The 18,594-nt window shown below is 39.5% G+C and overlaps 1 protein-coding gene across 8 annotated transcripts in view; it reads left to right on the top strand.

Annotated features, from left to right (window-relative positions):
• The first annotated feature begins 937 nt into the window (after window positions 1–937).
• The window catches only part of LOC127435282 (autism susceptibility gene 2 protein homolog), a 483,349-nt gene continuing 465,692 nt past the window's right edge, over window positions 938–18,594 (top strand). For all 8 annotated transcript variants that reach the window (XM_051688652.1, XM_051688645.1, XM_051688677.1 and 5 more), the window contains exon 1: window positions 938–2,161. In XM_051688652.1, coding sequence (XP_051544612.1) covers window positions 1,889–2,161 — 273 coding nt within the window. In that variant the 5' untranslated portion in view covers window positions 938–1,888. The remainder of the gene's footprint in view (window positions 2,162–18,594) is intronic.

Here is an 18,594-nt window from a genome sequence, read left to right as displayed (position 1 = left end):
GGCCAGAAAAAATAAAGGCGCAAAAGGATTCCCCTTAATAATTCAAGGGTGTGTGGCTGTGGGCTACTTCAGTAAGCCCAAAGACCAACGATAGCTCCTGCTGTTATAGTAATGCTTTCCCTGAAGACTTTGGGTGGTAAATGTGGCTTGTAGTGTCTTGAGAGTTTCCTCCCTTGAGCTATGTGTCCACAAATTTAAAGTAAGATTAGCGAGGGTGTCAACGTGATAAATGAGTTGTGTACAGACACTGTTAATTAGAACATGGCAGTTTTAGAATAATGTAATGACAAATACTGTGCAAAGACAGCAGTGGATATTTAATTGGATGGGTGGATGGATGGATGGACGGACGGACAGACAGACATACAGAAAGTTAGGTAGATATGTTTCTGGGGCTGCATAGATAAACAGACAGACGGATAAATTGGTTATTCGATTGACTGATATTTACTGTTAAGCCTTAGAACTATACATTAGATGGACAGATAGATAGATAGATAGATAGATAGATAGATAGATAGATAGATAGATAGATAGATAGATAGTGTTAATCCCCTGTTGAACCTAAAAAATATATTTATTTTGGTATATTTCCCCTTGATGTATTATGCAACTAAGTTAAAGTTGATTAGAAGGTATAAGCGTGTATTGCCCCTTTTTAGGGCGAGAATGCGCTTGTGCCTATTTTTTCTGTGTGCTGTAATTGGTTATGGGTGTAGATGGTTTAGGCTACTGTGACAGATAGTATGGGTTTCTGAAGCAGCCTGCACTGATGCGCATTTGGCCGCTGACAGGCGGACGTTACAGACAAGAAACACCCCCGGCCGCGCGTAAAACACCATACACATGAAATGCTTGAACAAATAACTTCATCGGAGTAATTTTGCGGCATATCATAAACCAGCTCACTTCCTTTGGCAATCACAGAAGTGGCGGAAGTACGTCAGTTTGCAATACTCGGAGCATTTACGGTTCGCGGCAGTGCGATTTCTGATGAGCAAGACGAGAAAGACTAGAAGAGGAGATTCGGATCATATGTCTCTTTAAAGCCACTTAGCGAAGCGTTGCATATTCCGAAAGAGACCTACGTCTTTCCCCTCCGCCGCAGCGCACGCGCGCACGGCCAGTGTTCAGGAATGGATACGTTCAACTTGCTCTCCGCTGGATAAGGAACTCTTTTCCTTGTTGGATATTAGATGTTTTAGTGGATTGCGTGCTGAGGAATCGTTTGGGGAATAACATCGCTTTCAGGTTGACGAGGACTTAGACGCTGATCGTGTTATCTCAGAATGGTTTCATGGTGTCTCTTCATGGTTGTCTGACAGAAGGAGACGCGTAGTAAATACTGTGTGAATTACTCGCCTACATTCTTCTCTTGAAATTGTTTGGCAAACACGCGGATATTTTCCGGATCCTTGTTTTTGTTTCTGACACAGTGGGTCACGAAGCGGGTGGAAGAAAAGCAGGGCCAGCGACATGAATCCTCCGCGCTGTCTGCAGTATGCAGACATTCATGTTGTTTTATAGGCTACGGTTGCAACAAAGTTGCCTCCCGAGTGGAATTCACACTACTGTAATTAAATAGCCATTTTGCACCTGTTTAAATGAAGCGGAGGGCTACGATCTCTTAACGCCGTGTTTCGACACGGGCTTTGGATTATTTACTCGCCTCAACGTGCATGGATCAGTTGAACAGTTGTTTGTTTATCATACAACGGAGCTTAACATCCAAGGTCATACTGTAAATTGTTTACCTATTCTACTCAGTGTCTATGGACGTGCTTTTTTTAATTGTGTGGTATCGATTGGTTTTTACGTGATCGAGTGTGATTATTTTATTTTTTTATTTTATTTTTTTTGAGGGGAAGGCATCGCACCAATTTTTAAAATGGAAGGGAAAGTGAAGCAGAGTCGCAGATCCCGTTCGCAGCGGGAGAGGGGACGAAAACGGGAGGCGGGCGCCGGGGAAGCCCGCAATCAGAGCCCTTCGTCTGGTTCCGAACGGGAGCGAAGTCCATGTAAAAAGGCTCCGCCACGCTCGACAACCTCGAGCAGAGCCCCGCGACCCCCCCGGCGGAGGAGACGCGAGTCGAGTTCACAGGAGGAGGATATTATTGATGGATTTGCTATTGCCAGTTTCGTCAGTTTGGACCGTCTCGAGGTAAGGCATGGCTTCGGCCGCTTAAATATTCCGAACACGTCCGCCCGTCTGTGGCCGCGGCAACCGCTGAAGTTTTCTTTTTACAGGATTCTGAACACTGACGATGACGTAACGGCTTCTGAGGATGATAAACAGGTGTTTTGTGTTGTCACAATGTCGCATTCTAAACATTCCATTGCTAGTCAGCGTTTATGACGCTACAGAGCGCTACTACCCATGATGACGCAATAGAGTGTGTGGCTGCTGATGTAATAACTAGCTTTTGAGTGATGTTTTGAACCGCAACTGCTGCAAAAAGGTGTCAGCCTTGTTTGACAGGTCACTTCGAGGAATACAGTGCATCATCCTGAAGGCTTTGTTTACTGACAAGTTTGAATCACGAGAGAATCAATTTCCACTTGAGTTTATCATCAGTCAGAAAAAGTGTTGAAATGATTCATGACATATAGGGGAAGTTGTGGTTTTAATGGTTTTGGGGGCTCTCTTTTTATCTAGGTTAGCTGTAAATGCCATATTCAAATCTGTTGAAATTTATATGTAATGCAACTTTGAGATGACACATGCCAGGATTGCAGTGTTGCTGTGGCTACACACGTAGATAAACTAAGCAGTAATTACCAGCATTTGATTATGTATCACTTGTGTCTTTAATTGAAGATGTACTGTATGTTGTATGGCTTCAGTCAGGACAACTGTATCATCAAGTGGTGAGTTTAAACTTGCTTTTACTAATAAAGAAGCAAAACGGGCCAAGTGGATGACAGGTGTGTTGCAAACAGCTATGACAGAGTATTGTGTATTCAGCTGATGAGGGTGCCAGTGTGTGTAAGTGTGTGTGTGTGCATTCATGACAAATGACATTGGCCTAACATGACCAGTGAACTGTAAAACCGGGCTCAGCCACATAAACCACAGAGCTGTATTTCTACTCTGACTGTAAAAACAGTTGTCATAGTACTTCTTGAGATCAAAGCTTTATTGGATTTGTGTTATGAGCGTATAAAATAACTGGTTTGTGTTCTTTTAAACTTAATGCTCACTAGTAGTTTGACTGCTATAGTAACTGAGCTTTCTCTGCTTTGTAGATCTGAGGCTATAAGGTGCAATTGACCCTGACAATGATTGTTGAATGCATACTATTGGCTTGCTTACTGTACATTTTGGTAAACAGGGTCATGTTTGACAACAAAGAGTGAAGATCTGAGACCAGGGTTAATTTACATTTACTTTACGTGTATGTATTTAGCAGACGCTTTTTTATCGAAAGCAACTAAGTGTATCAAGGTATACATTTTATCAGAATGTGTGTTTCTGGTTACAAGCACCATGCTTTACCAGTTGAGAGCTCAAATGAATTGCTTCATGAGAATACTCTAGTTGGAATGATTCTTTCAAGAGTCCACCCACATAAGTGCCATAATGCAGGCCACTGCGGAAAAATGTGTCTTTCTTTGAACTTTTACTTATGTTTTGGATGTCTGCTGAACCGTTAAGTGAGTAGAGCTTTTCTCAGTTGGCAAAGAAACCAATCCATCAGATGCATTTGTTTACTCTTTGTTTATTTGCTTTGAATCAGCTTACCTGCATGCATGATTCATTAGGGATGCAGCGATTTAAATGTGAGCAGTGGGATGCGATTCTGTGCTGAAGCTTTGAGTTGCATTTTAGAAAAATTACATAATGCCTCCCAGCTCTTTAAGCCCCTCTGTGTAATGAAGTAGTTAATTGATAAGAATGCTGTAGTTATAACCCCCTCCTGAGAAAGAGGAAGTGTGTGTGTGTGTGTGTGTTTGTGTGTGGCTGAAGTGGTTATAGGATGTAAATCCTCTTTGCTGAGCCTTTTTTTGCTTAACCTCTTTGGGTTTAATGTTACGTGTTGGAATTGTAGGGGGCCAATATACGATATGATTGCGGGGGGTGGGGGGATGTTCTGTATCATCTTTACATCGTCCAAGGCATAAGCTATTGGCGATCACTCTGACCATCATCAGTCTCAGAGATCATCGGCACAACGCTAATGCGAATACATTTTAGGGGTTTTGCTAGTTTTTTTCCATTTGGTTTTTGCTATTTCCATTTATAGGACAGATCTGATCATTTTAATTCAGTTTGTACTTCATTGGATTTATCATTTGGTTCAACTTGTTTGATTTAATTGCCACAGTTGCATGCTGTGCTGGCCTGATACTGTTCACATTTTAAGTCAGAGGAATTAGAATAAACGAGAGGCTGATTATGTCATAGTCAAAGGAATTTTTGGGAAGCCTTGTAATATAACTTTGAACTGGAATGTGACAACTCTGGTCTGGTGATTAGTCAACAAGAAGTGGCATTCGCAACCAATTTAACTTCCGTAATGTCACATATTTTCTAATTCTTTGGAATGACATGCACTGATAAGTTGATCAATGTAAGATCAGGAATGTGTATTACGGCTGTAAATAGGGTCAATTTTGATTTCAGATTGAATTTAAGGGTAAGAGAATAACGATTAAGAACTTAAAAGTGTAGTTCAACCAAAAATTAAGATTTTCTTATTTATCATTTGCTCACCCATATACTCTCAATCCCATATGAATTTCTTTGTTCTGCGGAACACGAACAGATAGTTTATGGAGATATGAGGTGTTTTTGTCTGTACAATGCAAGTCAATGGGTTCCAAACAAGACATAAAAGCAGCATTAAGGTAATCCATATGACTCGTGGTTTAATCCATGCACTCTAAAGCGATCCGATCGATTTTGGGTGAGAAACAGACCAAAATGTAACACCTTTTTCACTATAAATAGTGAAATATCTTCAAATAATAATATCAAAATATTTCCATTTGTGTTCCACAGCAGAAAGAAAGATGTACGATTATGGAAACTCATAAGAGTAAGTAAATGATAAATGAGAGAACCATCATTTTTGGGTGAAATATTCCTTTAAGATCTTGTTCTTTCACTGTTCTTACTGTATGTCCCTAGATGCAAGCGTAATATTTCCGTATTCTCTTTCTCACAGACTTTGGTTCATGGAGAGATAATGGCTCCAACAAGCTGATGTCCACACTTAAACATTAGCTGGTCTAAAGGTGTCTAATCTATTGATAACTGTTCTAAATATACCCTATTGAGTGTCTCGGACAAGAGAGAGGAGAGATGTGGTGGGGTATTTGACAGTGATTTTAAATGGTTACGTGACCTCTGCATGTTGTCCCTTTCTAACTCTGTAAGGGAGAGAGAATGTGGGAGATTAAGATAAAGGTGAAGAAAAAAGGCTAGGAAAACAAGAGTGACGGTAAGTGAAAGATAATGAACACTTTGGTCCAAGATGCCATTTAAAAAAAATATTTCATTGAAGTCACAATTTTTATTGTTTGAAGCCTCTTTTTGACATCAGTCAGCACAATGTTCAGTAAAAAAACAATAAATGGTAAATGATAAAGGGCCCACTTTATATTAGGTGTCTTTAACTACTATAGCATTTGATACAATTTACTTATTATATACATACATGTTGTTGCTTTGTACTGGCATGTAAAGTACCTGGATTTAATACATCTGTAGTTACACTGTTAACCTTACCCCTAAATCTAACCCAACCCTTACCCTAAATCCTAACCCCTACCCCTACCCGTAACCCTAACCCTACTCCTAAAACTACACATACATTACCTCAATCTCAGTAGCAGCAAAAATGTGAGTCCTGTGAGAAATTAGCAGAAGACATGTAGTTACACAATAAATACATTGTATTAACAGCCTGATCTCATAAATATACATACCTATTTGTACTTTAATATTTGTAACATTTAAACATAGATGTTTCTATGTTTGAATAGACACTAAAACGTACAATATGAATGTTTGAAAGCATCTAAAATGTAATTTTTTTAAACATATTTACAGCTTTAGAAATGTAAAATATTGACAAATCCATTACACATATATTTGATTACATGAATCAATTATAAATATATTTTGTACATTTGTAACTGTTTTGTAGATTTAGATCCCTTAACTCAAGTTAACCACATTTCAACAATGTAAAAACATGTAAAAAGTAGATTAATGTACAGTAGCAATAATTTTTTATACAGTATTTTCATTTATATATATATATAAACCGCTAATCCCACACTTACTCCTAAATCTAACCATAACCATTTATTAAGCATATAAAACATGTAACAGGCAGATAAATTTAATCACAAAAATGTATTCAAAAAATTCAGTAGAAAAGTAGTCCAAAGGGTGATGCACTGCATCCGATGTGCTCCCAGATGGCATACAGTAGCATTGTGCGAGGTAGAGAGTGAAATTTAAATTATTAATCGCTTTAAATCTTCTCCTGATGCACTGTCATATCTCATTCAAACATATACATTGCAGGCATATTCTGAAAACTCATTTTGTGTCAATTGGCAAACAAAAATGTAATTAAATGATTAAACGATTACAGAGTTTTTATTCATTTTAACATTTTAAAGTTTAATCTTGGTTAAAGATCTTGATATAATCCTTTAAAACATTGTATAGGGCTGCAGAAATCACACAGAACTGAATGAAACCATTAAAATGTCATATTATAATATCAACTGCATTAAATAAATGTGATGGCATTTAACTAATCTCATTGATTATAAATTAAATGTAATTAACTGATTAATTCTATGAATTATTCAATATTAATCAATTCAAACAGTACTGGTAAACATTTGAATGTTTCTATAGGTGTTAATATGTAAAATGATGATGTTGTCAATACATCAATATTGTAAGTTTCGGTGTCTATGCGAACGTAAGAGAACGCACGTTTGCTAGAACCAAACTTTACATAAGAATACATACGAATTCTCATGAGATCATGTTGTTTTTAATGTTAGTGCATAGTAGTTAAAGACACCTAATATAAAGTGGGACCACAATAACCATTTTCAAGGACTGCTTTTACAAAAATATTTTCCACTCTCACTATTTTCCAGTAATTTCATTTTTTCACGAGGCACATGCTGGCAGAGAAACTGTTCAGGGAAGAGTAAAAAAAAATAATATATATATATATATATATAGTGTATATAAACTCAGCAAAAAAAGAAACGTCCCTGTTTCAGGACTCTGTATTTTAAAGATAATTTTGTAAAAATCCAAATAACTTTACAGATCTTTATTGTAAAGGGTTTAAACAATGTTTTTCATGCTTGTTCAATGAACCATAAACAATTAATGAACATGCACCTGTGGAACGGTCATTAAGACACTAACAACTTACAGATGGTAGGCAATTAAGGTCACAGTTATAAAAACTTGTGACACTAAAGAGACCTTTCTACTGACTCTGAAAAACACCAAAAGAAAGATGCCCAGGGTCCCTGCTCATCTGCGTGAATGTGCCTTAGGCATGCTGCATGGAGGCATAAGGACTGCAGATGTGGCCAGGGCAATAAATTGCAATATCCGCACTGTGAGATGCCTAAGACAGTGCTACAGGGAGAAAGGAAAGACAGCTGATCGTCCTCGCAGTGGCAGACAATGTGTAACAACACCTGCACAGGATCAGTACATCTGAATATCACACCTGCGGGACAGGTACAGGATGGCAACAACAACTGCCTGAGTTACACCAGGAATGCACAATCCCTCCATCATTGCTCACTCAGACTGTTCGCAGTAGGCTGAGAGAGGCTGGACTGAGGGCTTGTAGGCCTGTTGTAAGGCAGGTCCTTACCAGACATCACCGGCAACAACGTCGCCTATGGGCACAAACCCACCTTCGCTGGACCAGACAGGACTGGCAAAAAGTGCTCTTCACTGACGAGTAGCGGTTTTGTCTCACCAGGGGTGATGGTCGGACTCGTCGAAGGAATGAGCATTACACCGAGCCCTGTACTCTGGAGCGGGATCGATTTGGAGGTGGAGGGTCCATCATGGTCTGGGGTGGTGTGTCACAGCATCATCGGACTGAGCTTGTTGTCATTGCAGGCAATCTCAACGCTGTGCATTACAGGGAAGTCATCCTCCTCCCTCATGTGGTACCCTTCCTGCAGGCTCATCCTGACATGATCCTCCAGCATGACAATGCCACCAGCCATACTGCTCGTTCTGTGCGTGATTTCCTGCAAGACAGGAAGGTCAGTGTTCTGCCATGGCCAGCGAAGAGCCCGGATTTCAATTCCATTGAGCATGTCTGGGACCTGTTGGATCTGAGGGTGAGGGCTAGGGCCATTCCCCCCAGAAATGTCCGGGAACTTGCAAGTGACTTGGTGGAAGAGTGGAGTAACATCTCACAGCAAGAACTGGCAAATCTGGTGCAGTCTATGAGGAGGAGATGCACTGCAGTACTTAATGCAGCCCATGTCTTGCATACGTCTGTGCGTAGTGGTTCTCCCCCACATTTTTGAATGGGTTTTGTTTCACAATCCTCTCCAGGGTGCGGTTATCCCTATTGCTTGTACACTTTTTTCTATCACATCTTTTCCTTCCCTTCACCTCTCTATTAATGTGCTTGGACACAGAGCTCTGTGAACAGCCAGCCTCTTTTGCAATGACCTTTTGTGTCTTGCCCTCCTTGTGCAACATGTCAATGGTCATCTTTTGGACAACTGTCAAGTCAGCAGTCTTCCCCATGATTGTGTAGCGTACAGAACTAGACTGAGAGACCATTTAAAGGCCTTTGCAGGTGTTTTGAGTTAATTAGCTGATTAGAGTGTGGCACCAGGTGTCTTCAATATTGAACCTTTTCACAATATTCTAATTTTCTGAGATACTGAATTTGGGATTTTCCTTAGTTGTCAGTTATAATCATCAAAATTAAAAGAAATAAACATTTGAAATATATCAGTGTGTGTGTAATGAATGAATATAATATACAAGTTTCACTTTTTGAATGGAATTAGTGAAATAAATCAACTTTTTGATGATATTCTAATTATATGACCAGCATCTGTATACGTGTATATATATGTATATGTATATATGAGTGTATTTCCCTTTTGACACCGTAAAAGTGTTTGCTTTATACTTGTTTCGGACATGTTGAAGCCTGTTTTGACTTTCATTTTCAGTGCTTTTGGTTATTTGCATTGTGGTTGTGGTTTTGCTGTCTGTTTCTGGGTGTTGATGAATAATTTCTCTGAACAAGTTCTGAATCATACATGCAGGTTTGTTGAGTGAATATTTTGAGCAAGGCATGAATGCGACCAAAATAATGTATTATATTAGAGCCTCTTCATATTATTGGCTTCATTACATTCATCTAGCTCACCTTAAAATATAAAGTATTCAAACCTTTTGCATTGTTCAAACAAGCTGGTGAAGGCAAGCATCACTATTCCTTTAGCTCGGAACAAACCCATAACTTGGTATTAAACTTTGACATGTATCTAGTCCTGCATCGTTTGTGCTACAGACATGATTGGTACCTCAAATCCTGTGGCTTGTTGAGGAGGAATGTGCTAACAATACATTTCAAAGTGATCAGACTTTTGATTTATTTCCAGTTGGATGTTAAAAACGGTGAAAAAAACCTTAGAATAACATCGAAGGAGGTGCTTGAGCCAAATCTAGGGACCATAATATCATATACAGTATATTGACTACAGCCTCCCAGAACACCCTAGCAACCATTATGCACTAAAAACTACTCTGCACACCTTAGCATCTGCATAGCCCACAACACCATATAAAACATCCTACCATTGTGGCAGCAATATTGCATGGGGAGGCACCATTCATATTTAAGATTTGTAAATGTTATGACCTGATATGGTTAGTAGCACATGCACATTACTGCTTCATAGTTGGGACAGTCTTAATGAAAGTGTATGTGTGCAATCGCTATAAAACTGTGAAATGTTGTGCCGCTGTGTGTGTCTTAGAGCATGTTTTCTTTATAAATGATGCTTGTTGTGAAAGCAATTAGCGTAAAAGTTGTCGACAAGCTCCTGCTCTGAACGTGAGATAGGCCTTTATGGTCTGACTGATACTAACAATAATTGCTGAGAGTTCTATTCCTACATTGAAATAAGATATGGAGATGGGAGAGGTTCTCAGAGTCTCTCTTTCTCAAACACTCACTCTATCACTCACTCTCTCACTCGCCCTCCCTTCTGTGTTATTCCACTGGATAAAGATTAGAATCAGCAGTCAATGGCTGGTTATCAGGAAACTTGCTTTAGAATGAGAGACAGACAGTTTTGTTCCAGGTTTTGTTGCATTGATGAAAAACTCACAAAGAATTTTGTTGGCTCTCAAGGGAGTTTGACAAAGAGACAAAACTGAGTGGGTGTTTACTAGTGGTCGACCAATATATCACAGAGGCCAATAAATCGGCCGATATTCTGACTTTATTAATTATCGGCATTGGTCGATAAGTTTTCCCGTTTGGCCGATTTGTTTCTTGAGGGCGCTGAAAATCACCTGTTTGAATGTGAAGCGACTGAGACGTAAACTACCAGTCATGGTTTGTTTTGTTGTTACGTGCCATCGTATAACTACAATAATAGACCTGTGCAAAGCAGTCTCATTTAAACGATCTGCATATCAGACGCGTTTTAGCTCATAATGTTAAAGTGCTCACCTGTTTCATTCTCCCTCTCTCTCCTCAACAGTTCCCTGTAACTTTTAACTGTCTTGTTTAATGATAAAAAGGAAACTATCAATAAAACTAATATCATATACCATCTGCAAATATGCGCATATCTCGTTTAAACAGATGTAATTCATGAACCTCACAAGAATCCAGCGTTTTCTTCCCGTTGAGCGCTTTTATTTTTTAGCAATTGTATGTTTATGCTATTTACGATATTAAATTGTGTGAGATATCGGCATTGTATTGGCTTACCGGCTACCCTGTTCTCTGGATATCGCCATCGGCCATTAAAAAAAAAAAAAAAAAACATATCGGTCGACCACTAGTGTTTACTTTATAATTTATGTGATTGAGTGTTCCTGAGAAAAACATTATTAAGTGCAAGGCTGAACTGTATTGATATTCCTGAGACACTCTGATAAGGGTTTTTTCTCGAACTCTGAAGTAAACTTCTGCAATTATTTTAGCCCAAACTGTTTAGGATAGGCTACAGTCATAATTTGTTTTGTGTATAATTTTAGTCTTACTGTAGGTGCTATTCATATGTACTGTCTATCTGTCTGTCTGTCTGTCTTGTGTATATATACTGTATATTGTAAAATTAATAGTTTTTAAATGTAGGATTTAAAGGGGGCCTGGTAACTCAGCAAGTAAAGACGCTGACTACCACACCTGGAGTTGCAAGTTCGAATCCAGGGTGTGCTGAGTGACTCCAGTCAGGCTTCCTAAGCAACCAACCTTGTCCCGGTTTCTAGGGTGGATAATGTCATGTTGGGTTAACCTCCTCGTAGTCACTATAATGTGGTCCTCGTTCTCGGTGGGGCGCGTGGTGAGTTGTGCGTGGATGCCGCGGAGAATAGTGTGAGCCTCCACACACGCTAGGTCTCCACAGTAATGCGCTCAACAAGCCACATGATAAGATGCGCGGCATGACGGTCTCAGATGCAGAGGCAACTGTGATTCGGCCTCCTCCACCCGGATTGAGGCGAGTCACTACGCCACCCCAAGGACTTATTTGGGAATTGGGCATTCCAAATTGGAGAGAATTTGTTTTAAATTTTTTTTAAGATTTAAAGTTTGAAAATCTCCCACTGACCAAGAGAACACACGCTAGATGGACGTCTTTGACCATCTCACTGTTTTTAATCATCTTTCATCTCATGAGTGTCACATTTTTGAGATGCAGTGTCAACTGCTAAAACTGTTAAAAATGTGTCTCAAGACACCTGACATTTGTTCCATTTGTTGCACTGTCTAGCTTTTTTTAATGCAAGAATGCATTCAGTCTGGCGGCCCATAACAAGTTCAGCATTCACCAATGGAGATGATGTTATTGTAATATTTCCATTTTGATTTACGATTGGTCTTCTTTCCTTCTTTCTTACATTTGTTTGCATAGTGAATTGTTAATCTTTCTTCATTCAAATCATACTTGCATTCAGTATGTGTTGCGTCATGTTATGTGTTTCAAACACAAACGAAGATTTTAAAAGAATATTTTAGCTCTGTTGGTCTTCACAATGCAAGTGAATGGTGACCAGAGCTTTGAAGCTCCAAAAGGCAGTATAAAAGTAATCCATAGGACTCCAGTGGTTAAATCCATATCTTCAGAAGCTATATGAGAGCTGTGGGTGAGAAACAGATCAATATTTAAAGTCTTTTTTAACTGTAAATCTACACTTTCACTTCCACATTCTGGTGTGGAAGTGACTTTCACTTTCACATTCAGCCACCTACTGGTTGGGGCTGGTCATAGGTGGATATTGATAGTAAAAAAGGACTAAAATATTGATCTGTTTCTCACCCACACCTATCATATTGCTTCAGTTGATATGGATTTAACCACTGGAGTCTTATGGATTACTTTTCTGCTTCCTTTATGTCATTTTTGGACCTTTGGTTGTCCTGTACAATAGTGATATCACTCCTGTAGCCAATTTGTAATTAAACCGCTGGTGTTACAACTCGCCTTGTGTAACAACACTCCCCAGTTTCCTTTACTGCCTAAGCTTTTCACTTCAAAGTCTCTATATAGTAGTGTTTAAATGTACAGACGCTGCTCTGCTTGAGCAGTCACAGCAGCTCTGCAGATGCCAGCACCTTGCTCTGTATTCTAGCTTACAGCTTAATGACTTCCTGCCAGGGCTAAAGTATGTGCTCACTTCATAAATACCCCCCTATTTTTGGCCCTAACCTCCCCTCTCATGCACCGCTCCAGGTGCTGATGAAACCATTCCCCTTCTGCATAATCATATTCCCTCTAACATGAGCCAAAAACAGCCAGAGAGCTAGAGCTGCTTTTCTCGTCCCTCGTGATTCCACAAGTTTTAAATGGTTAAGTGGGAGGAAAGTCTCAGATTCTGATTAAATACAGTATTATCAAAAGGACTCAAGATGGCGCCGAGTATGGCTGCTGCGTTGCGAGCTCCGACACAAAATTGTAATTTTTTGTTTGTTTTGTTTACAATTCTTATGTTTTTTGTCTTGGATGTTGTCTGCCTTATTGTCTACGACAGACAACACTTTCGGACATTGGTTCTGCAATTACACACCGTAAACTGGACTTCAAATTCCTCAGTGCCGACCCGCTGTTTACAAACAGGCCATGAGAGCCCTTTGTCTGGGCAGCCCGGCCGTAGAAACGCAAAAGGAAAAGGGGATTCTCATCAGAGTAAGACGTTGCGCAAATCGACCCCCGCTACCCAGAATTCTACTGGCAAATGTTCAGTCTCTGGACAACAAGCTCTGCGAGCTGAGGGCGCGGATCTCTTTCCAGCGAGAGACGAGGATTGCTGCATTATCTGCCTTACAGAAACTTGGATGTCTGCGGAGATTCCAGACTCAGCCATTGAACCCGCAGGGTTCTCCGTGCACCGAGCGGACAGAGCGAAAGACCTCTTAAGTAAAAGCAGAGGTGGTGGTATATGTTTTATGATCAACAAATCCTGGTGTGATCAGAGGAACGTACATTCTATTAAGTCTTTCTGAGACTTCAGGAAAAGAGAAAGAGAACACAGGCCCATCACTGTCAATGGAGCACCAGTGGAGAGAGTCAGCAGCTTCAAGTTCCTGGGTGTCCACATCACTGAGGAACTCACATGGTCGGTCCACACTGAGGCCGTTGTGAAGAAGGCTCACCAGCGCCTCTTCTTCCTGAGACGGCTGAGGAAGTTTGGAATGAACCGCCACATCCTCACACGGTTCTACACCTGCACTGTAGAGAGCATCCTGACTGGCTGCATCTCCGCCTGGTACGGCAATAGCACCGCCCACAACTGCAAAGCCCTGCAAAGGGTGGTGCGAACTGCCAGACACATCATCGGAGGTGAGCTTCCCTCCCTCCAGGACATATATATACCAGGCGGTGTGTGAAAAAAGCTCGGAGGATCATCAGAGACTCCAGCCACCTGAGCCATGGGCTGTTCTCACTGCTACCATTAGGCAGGCGGTATCGCAGCATCAGGACCCGCACCAGCCGACTACATGACAGCTTCTTCCCCCAAGCAATCAGACTTTTGAACTCTTGATCTCTCACGATCAAAATACATCAGCACTGCACTTTATTAATCTTATTATCTCACACCGGACTGTCATAAATTATATTCTCTCTTAACAACACACTGGCAACTGACTATCAACCGACAGCCTGAATGTCAATACAGTACAATACAACCTACTGTATATTTTATATATACTATTTTTTATTTTTTATTTTTTTTATTGTATAATGTGTATTCTATATTGTGTGTATTGTATACTGTACATTGTATGTTATTATTCGTATATTGTGTTGTGTGTAATTATGTGTATACTAGATTTTAAATTGTGTTGTGTAAATCTGATGTTTACTGTAAATTGGTATATGTCTCATCACTGTCACGACTACTATGTTGCTCGGAACTGCACCCAAGAATTTCAGTCAGTCAGTCTGTCACATTTATTTATATAGCACATTTAAAAACAAAAACTGTTGGCCAAAGTGCTGTACAGTTAAACTAGTTAAAAAGTAAGGTATGTATTACAAGAATACCAGAACAACATTCACAAAAGGAAATAAAAACAATACACTAAACAGTAAAAGTAATAATGTTACAATCACAAAGTATCAAATGCTAAAACAAACAAGTGCGTTTTAAGAATTGATTTAAAATCTTCAAGAGTTGGAACAGACTTGATATGTAAAGGCAACTTATTCCAAAGCCTTGATGCTGCAACTGAAAAGGCTCGATCACCCTTCAGTTTTAATCTTGAACTAGGAACAGTTGTCTGTAAACTATTTAATGACCGTAAAGGTCTAGAGGATTGATGCAGAGAAATTAACTCAGAAATGTACTCAGTTGCCAGACCATGCAAGCCCTTTAAAAACAAACATTAAAACGTTGAACTGGATCCAGCACTGGAGAGATACTATCTCTTTTTCTGGTACCATTTCTGAAGCCTAGCAGCAGCGTTTTGAACCAGCTGAAGGCGTAACAGAGTGGATTGAGAAACCCCCAAATAAAGTGCATTACAAAAATCAACTCTCAAAGAAATAAAAATCACAGTCTCCAAATCTTTAAAAGTAAATTTTTTTTTTTAACTTAGCGATGGTCCTAAGTTGAAAAATCTACCTTTCACCACATAATTTATTTGTCTATCTAATTTTAGAACTGAATCAAAAATTACACCTAGATTTCTTGCTTGGGAATGTAAGTTTGAAGATAAAAGTCCCAAATTCCTGGTTACCATTGTAATGGAATTAGTAGGGCCAAAAACTAGAACTTCTGTCTTAGATTTGTTTAAATGTAGAAAGTTGGCTGCCATCCAGCTTTTAATGTCCTCAAGATAATCAAACAAACATTGTAAAGCAGAGACATCATTTGATTCTGTTGGAAGATAGAGCTGAGTGTCATCTGCATAGCAATGATATTAGATGTGTTTGTGAAAAATAGCACCTAAAGGTAGCATATATGAAGAAAATAGAACGGGGCCTAAATTGGAGCCTTGAGGTACACTACAGGTAATAATATGCTGAAGATGAAGAAAGGTTTCCAATCTCAACTGAAAAAGTTCTTTCTTTGAGATAAGAGGCAAACCAATTAAGTGCACTACCCTGAATTCCAACCTACTGCTGTAAACGCTTCAGAAGGATGGTGTGGTTGATCATGTCAAAGGCCGCACTGAGATCTAGCAAAACTAGAATACCACACTTCCCAGAGTCCACAGTTAATAACAAATCATTTGTCACTTTCAGGAGAGCAGACTCTGACGCAGTGTCTTGTTCTGAAGCCGAATAGAAGAAATTATTGAACAGGTGTAAACCACAGCATACTATTATTTTATGACATTGTTGTCTTGTCAGAATGTCATTCTTGCTGTGGGAAATTATAGATTAGGAGTATTGTGGAGTGTTCTAGAATGTTAATGAGTAATTTAATTGGTCCTGAAGTGACCATTCTAGAACTTGACTATTGCTGTTTCAGCATTTCCTTTGTGCTGTAGAACAAGCTTGTTGTCTGATACTGTATGAATTTTTCAACCTAGTCTCAAAATAAATGTATAACTGACTTTTACGTGCCTAATTCTACGTTTCATTGCAATTTCCTGGTGAAATGAACACTAGAGGTGCTACGACAACTGTGCGTTTTATTCACTTTCACATAAATCACGAATACAACGGCTGATCATGATTTAATAAACACTTATTTTTCGCATTGTTACTCTCACACTGCTACTGAAACAAACTAAAATGCATCATTTGAAAAACTATACATTTTAACGCCTGTATTACAGACTCGCCTACATTTACACACTTATTCCAGTGTGATTAGCTTGTGCAGTAGCTCATCTAATAGAGTGTTGGACTTTGGACTCTGAAGTACGTGGTTTGAGACCAGTCAAGCGCGCAAGCTGACACGTGAGACAAGAGTGATATAGAAGCAACACGAGATGACGGGGTTGGTTCAGAAAATGTCCTTTTCATTACTCATTTTATTTTTGGACACCGGTTTTGTTTAGGTGTTGGTTAAGAGTAAGGATTTCTGTTTTGTGTCTACCTCTCATTTGATTTTAGATCACTATTAGTTAGGTTTAGGTAAAAGTTTTAGGTTAGGGGCATACACTTTAGTCATTGAAACCATCTACTATTCACCTTAAAAACCTTGTCTGATTATGACACCATTTCACTCGCTTTTGGCGCCCCCCTGCTGGAAATTTCACTGGAAAACTGCAGCCAAATGTGTAAAAGGCACGTGATTTAATTTTGCTAAAATGTTGCCACAGTCACGTAACGTCAGTGAGACCATGATGTAATTTTTTGAACAGCCCAGTTGCCTTGGAAATACTATGGGGTGTTTTAGAGCCGAGTTGTTTTTGTGTAAATGCCATTACATTGCTATAGAGCATGTTTTTTTACCATGGTGAATAAGCGTTAATTTGAGAGCAGCTGCTACAGTATGTTGATGCTGTTGGTTTTAGGCTGCGCAACAGAGAGAGAAAGAGGCCCTCACAGCCTGGTTGCATTGAGGCTGGAAATAGCACACTGCCACACACACACGCACACACACACACACACACATGCACACACTGCTGCCACAGCACATGAGTGACACTGCACTGGAAATAAAAGAAAAATGCTCTAGTCTGCTGGAGAGATACAGTTGTGCTTCTTGACTGCTGTCAGTTCACACTGTATTCCAGTTATTACTGGAAAAATGTCTTTTCCTGTCAGATGTTGTGACTCTTGTGACGTGACTTAATATGACAGCAGTGATGGATGCTGATCTGTTACACCTCATGAAGGCAACATCAGGTCATATTGCATGTTTATTCAACCAACCCCCCCCCCCCCCCCATGTACATTTGACCTTTCACTGACCCCTGGACATATTTTGAATAATTTCAACTCATACCTTATATTTGCAAAACAAATAAATGTGTTGACCGTTTTGTGCTTACAGTGGAAGTCTATGAGGCAACTGTTTTCAACAACCAATGATCACATGGGAAATCGACATGTAGCTTCCGAAAGTTCATGTACCCTGAAATTAACCCCACACTGCTGACTTACTGACAGGCGGCATTCCCAATCAGATATTTTTACATCAATTCAAGCGTGATCACTTTAACCTCTTGCGCTACTGATAGCGCATTGTAGGGATGTGCACGAGTACTCGAGTGTTCTTCACCAGCTCCTTGAGTATTAAAAGCACTCCATGAATATTGCAAATTCATTTTTCTCTGTGCATTTGCCTCCTGTGAGCAACACTGAATTACACAGTTTTCCCACTGAATCTCTCACCAAATCTCACAGTTACAATTGAGTCCACTCGGGGGCGCTGTGGGTGTGTGTTGTTGAGGTGTAGGAGGAGAGAAGAAGATATGATGGCGTCTGTGCTTTTGAAAGCAGAGATAATTGTGTCAATGCTATTCTTATTGAATTCTACTCTATTTGTATTCAGTTCTTTTTGGAGTCATGCAAACAAACAGAAAAGGATCTGCTTTTGTGGTGGGAAAAAACGTGCGAAAATTCAGACCAGTATGTGTGAATGTACGTTAAATCTCTGAACACTGACAGAACACATTTTATAAAAAGCCAACTTTCATCTCTAACATTTGAAATGATAAAATGTATTCATGTATGAATTGATAAATGATTATTGTTCATTTCATAGTTTACCAAACGAAAAGCATGTTAGTTTGTTGGAGTTATCCTATTTTTAAACTATTCTTGGTAACCTTTGTAAATAAAGCAAAAGAAAACCTTCATGAACATGTCATACGTGTTATTTTTAACATGCATTTTAATTTACGAGTAATCGGTTACAGCTATTGTTGGTTAGAGAACTCGTCTACAAAATTACTCGAAAATGCCCATCCC

This window comes from Myxocyprinus asiaticus, chromosome 4, assembly GCF_019703515.2.
Source record: "Myxocyprinus asiaticus isolate MX2 ecotype Aquarium Trade chromosome 4, UBuf_Myxa_2, whole genome shotgun sequence".
Classification (NCBI taxonomy): Eukaryota; Metazoa; Chordata; class Actinopteri; order Cypriniformes; family Catostomidae; genus Myxocyprinus; species Myxocyprinus asiaticus.
This window is presented reverse-complemented; position numbering and strand designations above follow the sequence as displayed.